The following is a 20,332-nucleotide window of genomic DNA, read 5'->3' on the forward strand; positions in this document are numbered from 1 at the left end:
AAGGTTGGAAACAACATTTTTTACTGGAAACAGCAAATCAATGTTTTGTAAAAACAGGTATCAAAAAGTAAAGGGATTTGGCATCACACTGCTGGCTCAGTACAGCCTGTCTGGACAAATACAGAATTGTGCTGTGATGAAATAATTTAATAGCATGAAATCAAAACTATGTTGAATATAAAATATGAAGCTCTTCAAGGTGATTTTCTTGTTGAATATCATATGCATGGTATTGATGGTGTACCAAGTCCATTCAATCATTTGTAGAAATTACTTATTAAACTGTTTCAGTTAAATCATTTAATGAAAGAACACTGTTATTGATGCCTCTGTCAATGTTGTTCACCCCGATGGCTACATCCATAGAATTATTAAGCTAGTCAGCTAACTTTGATAAACAGCCACATCCCACTGGGCTCAGACGTCAATTCAACGTTTTTTCCACGTTGGTTCAACGTCACTTAATTGAACTGACGTGGAAACAACATTGATTCAACCAGTGTGTGTCCTGTGGGTTATACATCTTAATTTTCTGGTTGATTAAGAAAGCTATATTTGGATATTGGTTGTCGATTCAATTATACCTTGTACATTTTTTGGTCTATATATTTTTTTAAATATTAAGTTATTAGTAATTTTGAACAGTTACCCGGTAACTCATTGATCCAGCTGTCTGGAACAGCTCCCAGGGCACTCACCTTGATTTCAAGCAGGAAGTCCATATAGCGTCAGCTATCTGTCACAGTCACGTAGCGAAAGGACGCTAGCTGCTCATGACGAGCATTACAACAAAAAGGCAATCTAAAATAGCAGGGGAAAGCTACGTTTGGGCAGTTTTTTGGAAAGCCTCTGGTCACATGGCAAGAGTAGTCCGTCCAGACAGGAAGTAGACCTTGTCCGGTGACATAATGACCCCCGTATAAGATTCATAGCCGGCGTCCCAAAAGGCACCCTATTCCCTATATAGTGCAGTACTTTTGTCCAGTGCCCATTGGGCTCTAGTTAATGGTAGTGCACTATATAGGGAATAGGGTGGCATTTGGGACTTGCATATAATCTCTGTGCAGATTACCAGGCCGCCTTGGGGTTCTACGCATGCAGAGCACAGACACACACACACACACACACACACACACACACACACACACACACACACACACACACACACACACACACACACACACACACACACACACACACACACACACACACTAAACAAACAAACTGTGACTCTCAATCAAACACACACCTCACAAGGAACATAAAGCAAAATAGATTTATGGTAATACTGTCATTCCCAGTCAAGTACCAACACTGAAATTAAGCGTGGCTAATGTGTAACTCCTTGAAGAAGCAGACTCACGGACAGTGAGTGAACGACAACATTGGTGAAATTACCAGAGCTCTGGAAAAGCTCTAGCTTTTAATTATTTTGTAATTTTACACACAATAAAAAATAATTCACACTGACATACACATTAAAACATTTTTTTGTTTAAGTTAATGAGATACTCTGTGCGGTACTCTGCTGGCTATAGAATCAGTATGCATAGAGGCTACTGTTGGTAGGATGACATTGTGACTTGACTTAATGAATACATGAGTCAATATACAGAGTATGACAGAGACTGACCAGGTGAATCCAGGTGAACGATATGATCCCATATTGATGTCACTTGTTAAATCCACGTCAATCAGGGTAGAGGAAGGGAAGGAGACGGGTTAAATAAGGATTTTTTAAAGCCTTTCAACAATTGAGACATGGATTAAGTATGTGTGCCATTCAGAGGGTGAATGGGCAAGACAAAATATTTAAGTTCCTTTGAATGGGGTATGATAGTAGGTGACAGGCACACCGGTCTGTCAAGCACTGCAACGCTGGGCCTCCTGAGTGGCGCAGTGGTCTAATGCACTGCGTCGCAGTGCTAGCTGTGCCACTAGGGATTTTGGGTGTCGCGTCCATTTTGGGTGTCGCAGCCGGCTGCAACCGGGAAACTCATGGTTTCGCGGCGCACAATTGGTCCAGTGTCGTCCGGGTTAGAGGAGGTATTGGCTGGCAGGGATGTCCTTGTCCCACTGCGTACTAGCGACTCCTGTGGCGGGCTAGGCGCAGTGCATGCTGACACGGTCGCCAGGTGTACGGTGTTTCCTCCGACACACTGGTGCGGCTGACTTCTGGGTTACGTAGGCAATGTCTCAAGAAGCAGTGTGGCTTTGTTGGGTTGTGTTTCGGAGGACGCATGGCTCTCGACCTTCACCTCTCCCGAGTCCGTACGGGAGTTGCAGCAATGCAACAAGACTGTAACTAGCAATTAGATACCATGAAAAAGGGGTAAATATTTGTATTTTTTTTAAAGAACTGCAACGCTGCTGGGTTTTTCACGCTCAACAGTTTCCCGTGTGTATCATGAATGGTCCACCACTCAAAGGACATCCAGCCAACTTGACACAACTGTGGGAAGCATTGGAGTAAAAATAGGCCAGCATCCCTGTGGAACGCTTTCGACACCTTGTGGAGTCCATGCCCCGAAGAATTCAGGCTGTTCTGAGGGCAAAAAGGGGGTGCAACTCAATATCAGGAAGGTGTTCCTAAAGTTTGATATACTCAGTGTATTCCACACAGCCTTTGAAAGTTCAATTCTGGCCTCCTGAGTGGCGCAGCGGTCCAAGGCGCTGCATTGCAGTGTTGCGGCGCCACTACAGCCTCTGTCATTACCGGCCGTGACCGGGAGTCCCATAGGGCGGCGCACAATTGGCCCAGCGTTTGGCCGGGAGGGATTTACTTGGCTCATCGCGCTCTAGCGACTCCTCGTGGCAGGCCAGGCGCCTGCAGGCTGACTTTCGGTTGTCAGTTGAACAGTGTTTCCTCCGACACAGTGGTACAGCTGGCTTCTGGGTTAAGCGAGCGGGTGTTAAGGAGCGCGGTTTGGCAGGGTCATGTTTCGGAGGACGCATGACTCAACCTTCGCCTCTCCCGAGCCCGTTGGGGAGTTGCAGCGATGAGAGAAGATCGTAATCATGAAATTGGGGAGAAGAATGTGGTTAACAAAAGCTTGCTAAAGGCCAGTGAGTGGTAATGCCCCACCAACCCCAGCAGTGATTGACAGGTGCGTATGGTCCGTCAGGTTGCCATAGTAATGAAAGGTGTTTCTTTGGGCTGCAATTGTTCAGATTAACGTCTATTGTTTGACCGAGAGCAACCAGCCCTCAAAGATCAAAACGGACAAGAGGGGGAGGAAATTGCCTTCATCAGACAAACACACACACACACATACTCCCAGTCACGCAAGCATCATCACGACCACCTTAACCGCCCACCCACAAGCACTCCCTCCCACCCCCGATATGAGCATTGGGGTTAAGTCAAAGCTGGTATTAATAAGTAAATCTAGGCAGGAATGCTGGCGTGTGGGCGTCGTACCACCACATATCACCCATGTCTGAGAGGAACTAGCCAACAGTGCGAAAAAAAACCGAAACACTTCATGGGTCTTAGTGGTTTAGCTCATGTCCCCAGCAGGCAAAACTGGGTCTTAGATAGTGGGGTTTAGCTCATGTCCCCAGCAGGCAAAACTGGGTCTTAGATAGTGGGGTTTAGCTCATGTCCCCAGCAGGCAAAACTGGGTCTTAGATAGTGGGGTTTAGCTCATGTCCCCAGCAGGCAAAACTGGGTCTTAGTTAGTGGGGTTTAGCTCATGTCCCCAGCAGGCAAAACTGGGTCTTAGTTAATGGGGTTTAGCTCATGTCCCCAGCAGGCAAAACTGAGCAAAATTGATTGAAATGTCATAATGGTTGTAATGATGTCATTTCAACCACATTTACTCGTTGGGGTCACGACACAGCAGCACTGTCTCAACAAACGGTTTTTAGTTTTTGATTCGTTTGTAATAGAGCATGAAATTGGCTTTGCAGGTACTACTGGTGCAATGTAAGCATTACCTGACCAATAAGTAAAACACCAACAAATAAAGACATAAATAAATGTCAAATAATGTGTGTTTAGAGCGTGTGTATAGAACACCGTTTCCCAAACTCGGTCCTCAGAACCGGGGCGGCAGGGTAGCCTAGTGGTTAGAGTGTTGGACTAGTAACCAGAAGGTTGTAAGTTCAAATCCCCGAGCTGACAAGGTCTGTCATTCTGCCCCTGAACAGGCAGTTAACCCACTGTTCCTAGGGCTGTCATTGAAAATAAGAATTTGTTCTTAACTGACTTGCCTAGTTAAATAAATGTTTTGTTTTGTGACCTACCATTATACAGCTAATTCAAATAATCAAAGCTTGATGATTAGTTGATTATTTAAGTCAGCTGTGTAGTGCTAGGGTCAAAAACCAAAACGTGAACCCCTTGGGGTCACCGAGGACCGAGTTTGGGGGAAACCCTGACCTGGAATAACTCATGTGTAATGATGTAAAGTTTAAACTCACGGCTGACGTGACCCCTGTCCTGGTGTTGGCGGCAACATTGGTGTCGCTGGCATCCTTAGGGTTACTCATGGCTCCGTGCGGGGTCACGAGGTCAGGGCAGTATATTATGACGCAGTCCTTAGCCCTTTTCACTCTGTTTCTGACTCAACAGAGGACTTTTGAGAAGCATAACCTGCAACAAAAAAAGGACAGAAATTGTGTTTGTTCGTCTTGATCAAATTTAATATTGGTAAATAAGGTCACTTTTTTTTTCTTCAATCATGCACATTTTATTTTAGGTAGTGATTTAAATTATATCAATGAACATCTCCATTGTACTTCCTACATAGTGATTATAAGTCCATAATAATGACATATGCAATATCAATTGTCACAATATCATTTACACACTTAGGGTCACGTCACCAGACCAGGGTAAAGGTCAGGGCCCTAACAAAATAATAATATAACAGTTATAAGTAGGGTTAGGGTTTTTCCTGGACAGGTCACAGGGTCCTGACCCTAACCATATTAAAGGCTTTACCATATCGACCATGAGACAATGTCACGTGTGCTCCCTCTCCGGCCTCTAGGTCACCAGGCTGCTCGTTATGGAGCACACCTGTCACCATCGTTACACGCACACCTGTCACCATCGTTACGCACACACCTGTCACCATCGTTACGCGCACACCTGTCACCATCGTTACGCACACCTGTCACCATCGTTACACGCACACCTGTCACCATCGTTACGCACACCTGGACTCCATCACTTCCCTGATTACCTTCCCTATCTATGTCTCTCCCTTTGGTTCCTTCCCTATATATGTCTCTCCCTTTGGTTCCTTCCCTATATATGTCACTCCCGTTGGTTCCTTCCCTATATATGTCACTCCCATTGGTTCCTTCCCTATATATGTCACTCCCGTTGTTCCTTCCCTATATATGTCACTCCCGTTGGTTCCTTCCCTATATATGTCACTCCCGTTGGTTCCTTCCCTATATATGTCACTCCCGTTGGTTCCTTCCCTATATATGTCACTCCCGTTGGTTCCTTCCCTATATATGTCACTCCCGTTGGTTCCTTCCCCAGGCGTTATTGTTTCTGTTTCTGTGTCATGTCTGTAAGTTGTTCGTGTTTCTTATTTTGTATTATGTTGTGTTTACTTATAAAAATACTCACTCCCTGAACTTGCTTCCCGACTCTCAGCGCACATTGTTACAGACAACCCCTCATGAGTGAACAACAAGATATCATTTTTAAACTTTTATTTAACATGTCAATTAAGATCAAATTCTTATTTTACAATGACGGCCTACCCCAGGCCAAACCCTCCCCTAACCCGGACAACGCTGTGCCAATTGTGCGCCGCACTATGGGACTCCCGATCACGGCCGGTTGTAATACAGCCCGAGATCGAACCAGGGTCTGTAGTGATGCCTGTACAGCTGAGATGCAGTGCCTAAGACCGCTGAGCCAATCACAGTATTGTGATTCTAATTGGGGCCAACACAGCGGCAAATAACAACAGCAATACATCTCTCTAGCACTGAGTTTATGGGAGCGTGTTTTTTAATGAAAACGTGTGATAGCTTCATCATGAAAACCTGTGTGATAGCTTCATCATGATAACCTGTGTGATAGCTTCATAATGAAAACCTGTGTGATAGCTTCATCATGAAAACCTGTGTGATAGCTTCATCATGATAACTTGTGTGATAGCTTCATCATGAAAACCTGTGTGATAGCTTCATCATGAAAACCTGTGTGATAGCTTCATCATGATAACCTGTGTGATAGCTTCATCATGAAAACCTGTGTGATAGCTTCATCATGATAACCTGTGTGATAGCTTCATAATGAAAACCTGTGTGATAGCTTCATCATGAAAACCTGTGTGATAGCTTCATCATGAAAACCTGTGTGATAGCTTCATCATGAAAACCTGATAGCTTCATCATGATAACCTGTGTGATAGCTTCATCATGAAAACCTGTGTGATAGCTTCATCATGATAACTTGTGTGATAGCTTCATCATGAAAACCTGTGTGATAGCTTCATCATGAAAACCTGTGTGATAGCTTCATCATGAAAACCTGTGTGATAGCTTCATCATGAAAACCTGTGTGATAGCTTCATCATGAAAACACTGCTAAGCATTGCCGTGTTCTGAATGGGTTAGACGAGATTAGGATGTATCCACCTTGGCAAGACCACAACATCCAATGGCTGTATTTTCCAGAGGGAGAAAATCCATTCAGCTGGACAGGCAGCATCTTGTAACACTTAGCTGGTGTTACCATGGTCTATTACGGTAGTGGCCACCTGGTTAACGTGATCTCTTTGCCTGAGATCTGAAGACTTACATTAGCTCCCCGAGCGAAAGCCTAGGCCTTAGCTCAGTGGGTTAACAGTACAGTGGTGCGAAGCTGACCCGTGTCCAATTACCGCCAAACAATGGTGCGAGTGCCAAGCCCAATACCACTGACCCGGTTCACTCACTGCTTCGCATATTCGATAGAAGTGAGATAACATTCATAAACACTTAAAACAGTGTAGAGCTTCTCTGTTAGTGGAGAGTTTTTCCTCAACAGAGAATAACATATAGCAGTTATCATGAGACTGCGTATGCTTTTTAGAAGCAGCGACTAAGGGTCAGGGTTGCCAGATTGGTACCTGGTATTTAGATAACAGGACAATATCTTGACAAATTTCCCTTCAATGATGTTCAGACACGCAGGAACATCCCCAACGCAGCACTTGAGGGTCAGGGTTGCCAGATTGGTACCTGGTATTTAGATAACAGGACAATATCTTGACAAATTTCCCTTCAATGATGTTCAGACACGCAGGAACATCCCAATGCAGCACTTGAGGGTCAGGGTTGCCAGATTGTGTTCTGGCCGTGGTCAGATAGTGGGGGTTGCCATATCGTGTAGGCAGAGTCCACTTGGAAATCCCCCTAGTGTGTAACCCAAATAATTTCAGTAAGTAAATTGACACATTCAGCATTTTCCACGCCATTATTGTGATGCTATGCAAATTCAGGTATTGACATTATGTTGGTCTCGTTTAAAGTTTCTCTCGCTTTTGTATAATCCAAATGGGACCCATATCCTCCTGATTCCCATGGATGTATCTCAATAGTCTACAGGGTGATTCCTCTCCTCATCCTCCCTCATCCCTGACCTGTTACATCTACTGAACCGAGAGGGCATCACCTCAGACTATTGAGATGTACCCCTCTCTTCCTTCAAGTGATAAGAGATAAGTGTATATACTCCGTCTCACCACTGGAGCATAGGAGTGTCAGCAAGGTTACTGCCTTCGGAAATAGTACATCCGTAAACTAGGGAGGAGAAACGGGATGGAGGATGTTCATTAATTAAAGGTATCCTCTGACACTTCCTGGTTGGGAATGATATGACACTTATATATTATGTATGTATAACATGTGATAATCATACATTATTATATTGGAGTAGGGGTGGTGGATCCACAGTACAGATAAGTGCTGAATCATGTGATGTCACGGGGGGGGGGGGGGGGGGGGTTCATTACACAGCATAATTCATGTGGAGATGTTGTCGTCACCCACTACAGAGTGTTTGCATCTGCTTTCTGGTACGACTTTCATCTTTAACTATCCGTCGTATGGTGAAGCAGGTGACTCTGAAAGCCCTCAAAGACTAGGACACAGAAGCAGGCAGAGTCACACACACGCACGCACACACACACATAAGAGAGCAATAAGGGGACGACAAAAGTCTCAATATTACTCCTACATACAGAAGCAGTGTGTGTGTGTGTGTGTGTCAGTCTGTCTCTGATTACGTTACCATCCCTTTCAGTTCAACCTTCATTCCATTAAAGTGGAAGAGAGCCATCTGAGGACTAAATCATGACCCATCCCTCCCTGATATCAAATCGATACTGGGAACCATCTGAGGACTAAATCATGACCCATCCCTCCCTGATACCAAATCGACACTGCTCCTGGCACACTGATTCTGTTTCATAAAGAACACTGAAGGGGTTTACCTCTTTTGAACACACTGAAATTCAGTTATAATGAGGGTATCGCTGAGGCATCGCTAAGAATTCTCCGTAAAAAAAATTGATATTCTTATAACACGTTTTACAGCGCATTGTATCGTATCATACTGCACATGTCAGCGTTAAGTGAAAGTGTTGACATCTCTGTTAAGTGAAAGTGTTGACATCTCTGTTAAGTGAAAGTGTTGACATCTCTGTTAAGTGAAAGTGTTGACATCTCTGTTAAGTGAAAGTGTTGACATCTCTGTTAAGTGAAAGTGTTGACATCTCTGTTAAGTGAAAGTGTTGACATCTCTGTTAAGTGAAAGTGTTGACATCTCTGTTAAGTGAAAGTGTTGACATCTCTGTTAAGTGAAAGTGTTGACATCTCTGTTAAGTGAAAGTGTTGACATCTCTGACTACCTATTTTTGACGTTTTAAAGGACCCAGAGAGCCAGGGGCCTCATTTATCAAAAGGTGTGTGCACACAAAAAAGACTCTAAACCCAGCATGCCCCAGTTTTCCCAGGAAAGTGTGTCCATCTCCAAGTATACCTCAGACCATGCGTACTTCTGGTGATCAATCAATTGTATTGTTCCCTTAGGGGAAATGGAGGTGGTTTGATGCACAGGAATTATAATAATGGTAGATTAATACAAATATTTAATAAACTGTGGGCCTAATGATAACAGAAATGGATTTGCATTTAGTAAGGAGATCGCAGAGAAGCATGGAGCCTAATATGTTTATTTTACTTTTATTATATACAGTGCCTTGCGAAAGTATTCGGCCCCCTTGAACTTTGCGACCTTTTGCCACATTTCAGGCTTCAAACATAAAGATATAAAACTGTATTTTTTTGTGAAGAATCAACAACAAGTGGGACACAATCATGAAGTGGAACGACATTTATTGGATATTTCAAACTTTTTTAACAAATCAAAAACTGAAAAATTGGGCGTGCAAAATTATTCAGCCCCCTTAAGTTAATACTTTGTAGCGCCACCTTTTCCTGCGATTACAGCTGTAAGTCGCTTGGGGTATGTCTCTATCAGTTTTGCACATCGAGAGACTGAAATTTTTTCCCATTCCTCCTTGCAAAACAGCTCGAGCTCAGTGAGGTTGGATGGAGAGCATTTGTGAACAGCAGTTTTCAGTTCTTTCCACAGATTCTCGTTTGGATTCAGGTCTGGACTTTGACTTGGCCATTCTAACACCTGGATATGTTTATTTTTGAACCATTCCATTGTAGATTTTGCTTTATGTTTTGGATCATTGTCTTGTTGGAAGACAAATCTCCGTCCCAGTCTCAGGTCTTTTGCAGACTCCATCAGGTTTTCTTCCAGAATGGTCCTGTATTTGGCTCCATCCATCTTCCCATCAATTTTAACCATCTTCCCTGTCCCCGCTGAAGAAAAGCAGGCCCAAACCATGATGCTGCCACCACCATGTTTGACAGTGGTGATGGTGTGTTCAGGGTGATGAGCTGTGTTGCTTTTACGCCAAACATAACGTTTTGCATTGTTGCCAAAAAGTTCAATTTTGGTTTCATCTGACCAGAGCACCTTCTTCCACATGTTTGGTGTGTCTCCCAGGTGGCTTGTGGCAAACTTTAAACGACACTTTTTATGGATATCTTTAAGAAATGGCTTTCTTCTTGCCACTCTTTCATAAAGGCCAGATTTGTGCAATATGCGACTGATTGTTGTCCTATGGACAGAGTCTCCCACCTCAGCTGTAGATCTCTGCAGTTCATCCAGAGTGATCATGGGCCTCTTGGCTGCATCTCTGATCAGTCTTCTCCCTGTATGAGCTGAAAGTTTAGAGGGACGGCCAGGTCTTGGTAGATTTGCAGTGGTCTGATACTCCTTCCATTTCAATATTATCGCTTGCACAGTGCTCCTTGGGATGTTTAAAGCTTGGGAAATCTTTTTGGATCCAAATCCGGCTTTAAACTTCTTCACAACAGTATCTCGGACCTGCCTGGTGTGTTCCTTGTTCTTCATGATGCTCTCTGCGCTTTTAACGGACCTCTGAGACTATCACAGTGCAGGTGCATTTATATGGAGACTTGATTACACACAGGTGGATTGTATTTATCATCATTAGTCATTTAGGTCAACATTGGATCATTCAGAGATCCTCACTGAACTTCTGGAGAGAGTTTGCTGCACTGAAAGTAAAGGGGCTGAATAATTTTGCACGCCCAATTTTTCAGTTTTTGATTTGTTAAAAAAGTTTGAAATATCCAATAAATGTCGTTGCACTTCATGATTGTGTCCCACTTGTTGTTGATTATTCACAAAAAAATACAGTTTTATATCTTTATGTTTGAAATGTGGCAAAAGGTCGCAAAGTTCAAGTGGGCCGAATACTTTTGCAAGGCACTGTAGGCCTAACTAATATATTGCAGGAGAAATATTATGCTACCATTTATCCATCCCTCAATAGCCAAGCATGCTCAAAAGTAAATAGACCAGTAGCCTATTTAAAATATTTGACAGTATGGGTAGGCTACAGTAATGCTGTGCAGTAGGAGCACAACATCTTAGCCTATTAAATCTCAGAGCCACCGAGGCAGAAGATATAAAACACTATGTATTGATAACAAAATACTGAACAACAATTCATCTTCTGCATAAAAGTGATGGCTGAAGCATTTACTTTTAAATGTCTCAACTAGACAATCAATCAATGTTGCAGAATGTGCGGCCAGTGTTTGGCACTTGCTATAGGCGGCATGCATTTTAAGAATGAAAAAGTCACTGCAAAAAAATTTGCACATTCTGCCCACACTTCTACAGAAATGTGATCAAACTTGCCATTGCGCTTCTCTTTTAGGAACTATCATGGCCCAGTTCCAACATCTACAAATCGTACAGCAAATGAGGGCGTTTTTTGTTACCATAAAAGGTGCATAGAGTGAGTTTTCAAGATGGGGTTGTAAAACTTGTTCATGGGCGCACAAATACAGCAGCCTGTGTTTCTGATTTATCAATGAAAACATGCATATATGTTGCGTGCAAAAGTGATAAATCCCAATCATTTGTAACGCAGGATGTTCCTAGAAACTCCACATACACCAGAATTTAGTGAGAAATGTTTGCAAGGTTGATAAATGAGGTATCAGTAGTCTACACAAAGGGACCATGGTTATTTCTGGCGAGGACCCTCAACCCCTGGCATCACCTCCTCCCTCATAGATGCAAAGAGCTAAAAGACTGCATGGTCAATCTGACTTCTGCAATGGGCCGTACAGCATATACTGTGATAGGGCCTCTGTAGAAGTCAGGACTTTCATACTTCTTGCGCTTCGCGGAGCAGAGCAGGGCTGTTGTGAAGGAAGTTGTCAAGGAAGTGAGATTGTGTTTATACAGGAACCTCCCGCCCTCACCGACCGTCAACCAATCATGTCAATGCGGAGCAATACGGAACATCGCCGTACAGAGATCAATTTGGCCTCTGCAAGCCACTGGAGGCTCTGTAATTATGCCACACCCTCCATACGAAGCCCCCGGACAGCATTTCTGGATCAAGGATAAATCAGATAATAATCATATTAAATCAATAATAAAAGCGCTTAGTGGGAAAAAAAGCTCCAGATTCGCCAGCCAGCATTTAAACAATGAGAATGGCAAAAAGGATGAAGGAGATTACCACGCTGTACCTACTCTTGCCTTTGTTGTTGATGTGGGTCGGTGGAATGTTAAGGTCAATCCATGGTGGATTTGTAAGCGGTGGGCCGGGTTACTGAAGCAAAGCGCTACACGGTCCATGTTAGGCAACCTGCCAGGGATTTATGGGGTTAAGAATGTGTGTGTGAAAAGATTAGCATGATTGTTTATGCAACACCAGTGAGCATAGAGGATAGAAGACCTTAGCGACACGTGTTTGGTCAGACTTGATCAAAGCTTTGGCACTGTAGCCATTCACAGAACATAAGGTTGTTGGAAAGTGACTTGTACTCTGAAGATATTTGATAGGCCAGGAGGGACTCTACTTTAGATTTTAGGGCATGAGGGTAAGATGGCCAGCCTGGTCTCATAGACTAGAAAATATACATTCTGGACTCGCAAATTTGAATGATATGTTACGTTTGGTATGGTTACATAAGACAGAAGGTTACTTAACGTAAAAATGAAAGGAGGGGGGTTGTTTGGGTGGATTAGTTGGGGTAAAATGCGAACATCTAGCAACCCAAAGGTTGCGTGTTCAAATATCATCATGAACAACTTTTGCAACTTTGCAACTACTTACTACTTTTTTAGCTACTTTGCAACTACTTAGCATGTTAGCTAACCCATCCCCTAACCTTAACCCTTTAACCTAAATCCTAACCTTAACCCTAACCCTTAGCCTAGGTAATGTAAGTGTTAGCCACCTAGCTAACGGTAGCCACAAAAAAAAATGTTTTTAACATATCATACTTATTGCAAATTCGTAACATATTGTACAAATTGCAATTCAAATAAAATTGTATTTGTCACATGTACCGAATACAACAAGTGTAGACATTACTGTGAAATGCTTACTTACAAGCCCTTAAAACAACAATTCAGTTCAAGAAATAGAGTTCTGAAAATATTTACAAAATGACTAAAGTAAAAAAGTAAAATAAAAAGTAACAGAATAAAATAACAATAACGAGGCTATATACAGGGGGTACCTGTACTGAGTCAATGTGGAGGCTATATACAGGGGGTACCAGTACCGAGTCAATGTGCGGGGGTACAGGTTAGTCGAGGGAATTTGTACATGTAGGTAGGGGTAAAGTGAAAATAGTCTGGGTGGCCATTTGATTAACTGTTCAGCAGTCTTATGTCTTGGGGTTAGAAGCTGTTAAGGAGCCTTTTGGACCTAGACTTGACACTCCGGTACTGCTTGCCATGCAGTAGCAGAGAGAACAGCCTATGACTTTGTTTTTTTAATTTAACCTTTATTTAAGTAGGCAAGTCAGTTAAGAACAAATTCTTATTTACAATGACGGCCTACCCCGGCCAAATCCTAACCCGTACAGCGCTGGGCCAGTGGTGTCTTAGACCACTGTGCCACTCGGGAGATTGGAGTCTTTGACCATTTTTGGGGCCTTCCTCTGACACCGCCTAGTGTATAGGTCCTGGATGGCAGGAAATTTGGCCCCCAGTGATATACTGGGCCGTACGTCTTACAGTCAGATGCCGAGCAGTTTCTATACCAGTCGGTGATGCAACCGGTCAGGATGCTCTCTATGGTACAGCTGTAGAACTTGTAATTCTTAACATACGAAATAGATGATAGAAATGCACAAATTAATACATACCATACAAAACTTAACATAAATGGAGGGAGACAGATTTACATTTACTATGTTACGTCTACCCCTGAGTCCAGGTTGTAAACCAGTGTGCTGTTTTTTACTTCTTCCTTACAGTTAAGAATCACCTTACATTTACTATGTTACGTCTACCCCTGAGTCCAGGTTGTAAACCAGTGTGCTGTTTTTTACTTTTTCCTTAAAGTTAAGAATCACCTTACATTTACTATGTTACGTCTACCCCTGAGTCCAGGTTGTAAACCAGTGTGCTGTTTTTTACTTCTTCCTTAAAGTTAAGAATCACCTTACATTTACATGTACCAGGAATTTGGCCTGGTGAAATGGTCACAATATACAGAATATACACAATAACTGAAAAACACTAAAAACGACAGACTAAGCTATACATTTGGCGTGTGCAATGTCTATAAACAAGACATTTTTTAAGAATGATGTGTAATGGGGTAAATATATATGTAAGAGTCCGTGGTAGAGTGCAAATTGGTAGGTGCGTACAAGAATGTGCATAGAGTGCAAAGAGCAATGTACAGTTCTAGGATGATAGTGCAAATGAGAAGACCATCATGGACCAGGTGGCCGACTGGTGAGGCGCGTGGGAAGAAGCTGTTCAGGTGGTAGTTGGTTTTAGTCATGATTGACCTAAACCACCTGCCAGATGAGAGTCTTTGGAAGAGGGGGGTGTCCAGGGGGGATGGGTCGGGGATGATCTTTCCTGCATGCTTCTTGGCCCGATCCTTGATGGAAGGCAGGTGGCAGTGCGTTTTGCTCCCCTAATGGTTAACACACCTACTCATTCAAGAGTTTTTCTTTATTTGTACTCAGTTTTCTACATTGTAGAATAATAGTGAAGACATCAAACGTATGAAATAACACATATGGAATCATGTAGTAACCAAAAAAGTGTTAAACACATCAAAATATATTTTATATTTGAGATTCTTCAAATAGCCACCCTTTGCCTTGATGACAGCTTTGCACACTCTTGGCATTCTCTCAACCAGCTTCACCTGGAATGCTCTTCCAACAGTCTTGAAGGAGTTCCCACATACGCTGAGCACTTGTTGGCTGCTTTTCCTTAACGCTGCAGGTCTACACCATAATTTGCAAATAAATTCATTAAAAATCCTACAATGTGATTTTCTGGATTTCTTTTTCTCATTTTGTCTGTCATAGTTGAAGTGTACCTATGATGAAAATTACAGGCCTCTCTCATCTTTTTAAGTGGGAGAACTTGCACAATTGGTGGCTGACTAAATACTTTTTTGCCCCACTGTAGCCCTTACACAGTCTGAAGGTCTGTTGGGTCATCGTCCTGTTGAAAAATAAATGATAGTCCCACTAAGCGCAAACCAGATTAAATGGCGTATCGCTGCAGAATGCTGTGGCAGCCATGCTGGTTAAGTGTGCTTTGAATTCTAAATAAATCACTGACCGTGTCACCAGCAAAGCACACATCACACCTCCTCCTCCATGCTTCACGGTGGGAACCACACATGTGGAGATAATCTGTTCACCTACTCTGCATCTCACAAAGACACGGTGGTTGGAACCAAAAATCTCACATTTGGACTCATCAGACCAAAGGACAGATTTCCACCGGTCTAATGTCCATTGCTCCTGTTTCATTGCTCCTGCCCAAAAAAAGTATCTTCTTCTAATTGGTGTCCTTTAGTAGTGGTTTCCTTTCAGCAATTTGACCATGAAGGCTTGATTCATGCAGTCTCCTCTGAGCAGTTGATGTTGAGATGTGTCTGTTACTTGAACTCTGTGAAGCATTTATTTGGGCTGCAATTTCTGAGGCTTGTAACTCTAATGAACGTATCCTCTGCAGCAGAGGGAACTCTGGGTATGAACTGCACTTGAAGAAACTTGCAAAGTTCCTGCAATTTTCCATATTGACTGACCTTCATGTCTAAAGGTACTGATGGACTGTAATTTCTCTTTGCTTATTTGAGCTGTCCTTGCTATAATATGGACTTGGTCTTTTACCAAATAGAGGGGACCTACCTTGTCAAAACACAACTGATTGGCTCAAACGCATTAAAAAGAAAAACAATTAGACAAATCCACAAAAAAATGAAATATCACATTTACATAAGTATTCAGAGACTTTACTCAGTACTTTATTGAAGCACCTTTGGCAGTGATTACAGCCTCAAGAGTCTTTTTGGGTATGACGCTACAAGCTTGGCACAAGTGTATTTGGGGAGTTTCTCCCATTCTTCTCTGCAGATCCTCTCAAACTCTGTCAGGTTGGATGGGGAGTGACGCTGCACAGCTGTTTTCAGGTCTCTCCAGAGATGTTAGATCGGGTTCAAGTCCGGGCTCTGGCTGGGCCACTCAAGGACATTCAGAGACTTGTCCCGAATCCACTCCAGCGTTGTCTTGGTTGTGTGCTTAGTGTTGTTGTCCTGTTGGAAGGTGAAACTTCACCCCATTCTGAGGTCTTGAGCACTCTGCTACAAGTTTTCATTGAGGTTATCCGTTCATCTTTCCCTTGATCTTCCAATCCCTGCCGCTGAAAAACATCCCCACAGTATGATGCTGCCACCCCCATGCTTCACGGTAGGGATGGTGCCAGGTTTCCTCCAGACGTGACGCTTGGCATTCAGGCCAAAGAGTTCAATCTTGGTTTCATAAGACCAGAGAATCTTATTTCTCATTGTCTGAGTCCTTTAGGTGCCTTTTGGCAAACTCCAAGTGGGCTGTCATGTGCCTTCTACTGAGGAATGGCTTCCGTCTGGCCACTCTACCATAAAAGCCTGATTGGTGGAGTGCTGCAGGGATGGTTGTCCTTTTGGAAGGTTCTCCCATCTCCATCTCCACACCTTCCTGACCAAGCCCCTTCTCCCCCGACTGCTCAGTTTGGCTGGACGGCCAGCTCAAGGAAGAGTCTTGGTGGTTCCAAACTTCTTCCATTTCAGAATGATGGAGGCCATTGTGTTCTTGGGGAACTTCAATGCTGCAGAAATGTTTTGGTACCCTTCCCCAGATCTCGACACAATCCTGTTTCTGAGCTCTACAGACAATTCCTTCGACCTCATGGCTTGGTTGTTGCTCTGACATGCACTGTCAACTGTGGGACCTTATATAGACAGGTGAGTGCCTTTTCAAATCATGTCCAAACAATCGAATTTACCACAGGTGGACTCCAATCAAGTTGTAGAAACATCTCAAGGATGATCAATGGAAACAGGATGCACCTGAGCTTATTTTTGAGTCTCATAGCAAAGGGTCTGAATACTAATGTAAATAAGGTATTTCTGTTTTCACTTTGTAATTATGATGTCATTATGGAGTATTGTGTGTAGATTGATGAGCAAAAAAAGTATTTCATACATTTTAGAATAATGCTGTAACATAACAAAATGTTTTAGTATGTATGACACCTAAATAGGCTTATATTCAACTAAATAGCATATATATATATATATATATATATATATATATATATATATTTCAGTATGTTTGACACCTGAGTAGTTTTTTATTCATCTAAATAGCATATATATATTTCAGTATGATTGACACCTGAGTAGGCTTATATTCAACTAAATAGCATATATATATTTCAGTATGTTTGACACCTGAGTAGGCTTATATTCAACTAAATAGCATATATATATTTCAGTATGTTTGACACCTGAGTAGGCTTATATTAAGCTAAATAGCATATATATATTTCAGTATGTTTGACACCTGAGTAGGCTTATATTCAACTAAATAGCATATATATATTTCAGTATGTTTGACACCTGAGTAGGCTTATGTTCAACTAAATAGCATATATATATTTCAGTATGTTTGACACCTGAGTAGGCTTATATTCAACTAAATAGCATATACATGTATATTACCATATATATTTCAGTATGTTTGACACCTGAGTAGGCTTATATTCAACTAAATAGCATATATATTACCATATATATTTCAGTATGTATGACACCTGAGTAGGCTTATATTCAACTAAATAGCATATATATTACCATATATATTTCAGTATGTTTGACACCTGAGTAGGCTTATATTCAACTAAATAACATGTATATTACCATATATATTTCAGTATGTTTGACACCTGAGTAGGCTTATATTCAACTAAATAACATGTATATTACCATATATATTTCAGTATGTATGACACCTGAGTAGGCTTATATTCAACTAAATAGCATATATATTACCATATATATTTCAGTATGTATGACACCTGCCTACAAAAGAGAAGTGAAAATAGCAACCTGCAGAATGATATATTTTTGTGCTCTTCTCCCCAGCTCCTCTCCTTTACCGGTATGACTCAAGGTAACAGAGGACAGTGACTCAGCAGCAAACCACATCTAATATTCAGGCACTCTGATGCGAATGTAGAATGGCCTAAATATGGGCGCAATGGATTGGAAAGCGTAACTGCTTTGATGGTTTCAGATGAGAACCACTCTTAGAAAGTCTATTCGCTCCATTCATTTCGTTCTCGTTCGTACAAAGTGTTTCTCTGGTCTACACCATTGCCCATCATCATCCAGTCAAAATAGAGTTCAATAGTGTTGGCAACCACTAGGGCATTTTGGAAATAAGGTCATGACCTCATAAGGTCAGCAGAACATTTTATTCCCACCATCTTGAGCAATTGACATTGCCGGGTTTGTTCAAAGTTGATCAGAGCTAGCTGACTGGCCTAGCTTGCCCTCTATAATTACTTGGGCTGGATCCCAAACTGCCCCTTATTCCCTATAGAATACATTACTTTTGATCAGCGCCAATAGGGCTACAGTGCATTCGAACCCTAAAACTTTTTCTACGTTTTGTTATGTTACAACCTTATTCTAAAATTGATGACATTTGTTTCCCCCCTCATCAATCTACACACAATACCACATAACGACAAAGCAAAAAACATGTTTTTTTTGGAAATGAAATACCTTATTTACATAAGTACTTAATGTATAAAATAAATCTTGCCATTATAAAATATATTTAAAATTGCATTTTTTGGGGGTTTGTTTAACCTAGGCCGATGCTCTCAAAGTGTCTCAGAGGTGGAATAATGGTCCAGTTTTGCCCTTTAGATCCTAATTGCATGGACAGGGGGAGGGACCTGATCCTAGATCAGCACTCCTACTGCAAGACACTGAAAATACGGCCTAGGTCACACAAACAAAACATCTCAAATTTGAGCATATTCATTAACGGCAGGATTAACTTTGTAAGATAAGAGGTTTGTATTTTCAAAAATTAGAGGCTAGACGCTAGTATGTCTATAGACTAGAAAGGGAAGTGACACGAGCATACCAGATGAGCTGAATTACTTCTATGCTCACTTTGAGGCAAGTAACACTGAAACATGCATGAGAGCATCAGCTGTTCCGGACGACTGTCCGATCACGCTCTCCGTAGCCAATGTGAGTAAGACCTTTAAACAGGTCAACATTCACAAGGCCGCAGGGTGAGACGGCTTACCAGGACATGAACTCCGAGCATGCGCTGACCAACTGGCAAGTGTCTTCACTAACATTTTTAACTTCTCCATGTCTGAGTCTAATACCAACATGTTTCTAGCAGACCACCATTGTCCCTGTGCCCAAGAACACCAAGGTAACTTGCCTGAATGACGACCGACCCGTAGCACTCACGTCTGTAGCCATGAAGTGCTTTGAAAGGCTGGTCATGGCTCACATCAACATCATTATCCCAGAAACCCTTAACCCACTCCAATTTGCCTACCGCCCAAACAGATCCACAGATGATGCAATCTCTATTGCACTGCACACTGCCCTTTCACACATGGACAAAAGGAACACCTATGTGAGAATGTTGTTCCCCGCTGATCCTCAACACTGGGGCCCCACAAGGTTGCGTTCTGAGCCCTCTCCTGTACTCCCTGTTCACCCACGACTGCGTGGCCACGCACGCCTCCAACTCAATCATCAAGTTTGCGGACGACACAACAGTGGTAGGCTTGATTACCAACAACGATGAGACGGCCTACAGGGAGGAGGTGAGGGCCCTCGGAGTGTGGTGTCAGGAAAACAACCTCACACTCAACGTCAACAAAACTAAGGAGATGATTGTGGACTTCAGGAAACAGCAGAGGGAACACCCCCCTATCCACATCGATGGAACAGTAGTGGAGAGGGTAGCAAGTTTTAAGTTCCTCGGCATACACATCACAGACAAACTGAATTGGTCCACTCACACAGACAGCATCGTGAAGAAGGCGCAGCAGCGCCTCTTCAACCTCAGGAGGCTGAAGAAATTCGGCTTGTCACCAAAAGCACTCACAAACTTCTACAGATGCACAATCGAGAGCATCCTGGCGGGCTGTATCACCGCCTGGTATGGCAACTGCACCGCCCTCAACCGTAAGGCTCTCCAGAGGGTAGTGAGGTCTGCACAACGCATCACCGGGGGCAAACTACCTGCCCTCCAGGACACCTACACCACCCGATGTCACAGGAAGGCCATAAAGATCATCAAGGACATCAACCACCCGAGCCACTGCCTGTTCACCCCGCTATCATCCAGAAGGCGAGGTCAGTACAGGTGCATCAAAGCTGGGACCGAGAGACTG

The 20,332-nt window shown here is 42.7% G+C and overlaps 1 protein-coding gene across 1 annotated transcript in view; it reads right to left on the reverse strand.

The window, feature by feature from the left end:
- LOC139375815 (anion exchange protein 2-like) overlaps nt 1-20,332 on the reverse strand; it is a 53,146-nt gene that overhangs the window by 29,744 nt on the left and 3,070 nt on the right. Inside the window, exon 2 of the mRNA XM_071117705.1 lies at nt 4,426-4,597. Coding sequence (XP_070973806.1) covers nt 4,426-4,494 — 69 coding nt within the window. The 5' untranslated portion in view covers nt 4,495-4,597. The remainder of the gene's footprint in view (nt 1-4,425; nt 4,598-20,332) is intronic.

Source organism: Oncorhynchus clarkii, chromosome 20 (assembly GCF_045791955.1).
Source record: "Oncorhynchus clarkii lewisi isolate Uvic-CL-2024 chromosome 20, UVic_Ocla_1.0, whole genome shotgun sequence".
Taxonomy (NCBI): domain Eukaryota; kingdom Metazoa; phylum Chordata; class Actinopteri; order Salmoniformes; family Salmonidae; genus Oncorhynchus; species Oncorhynchus clarkii.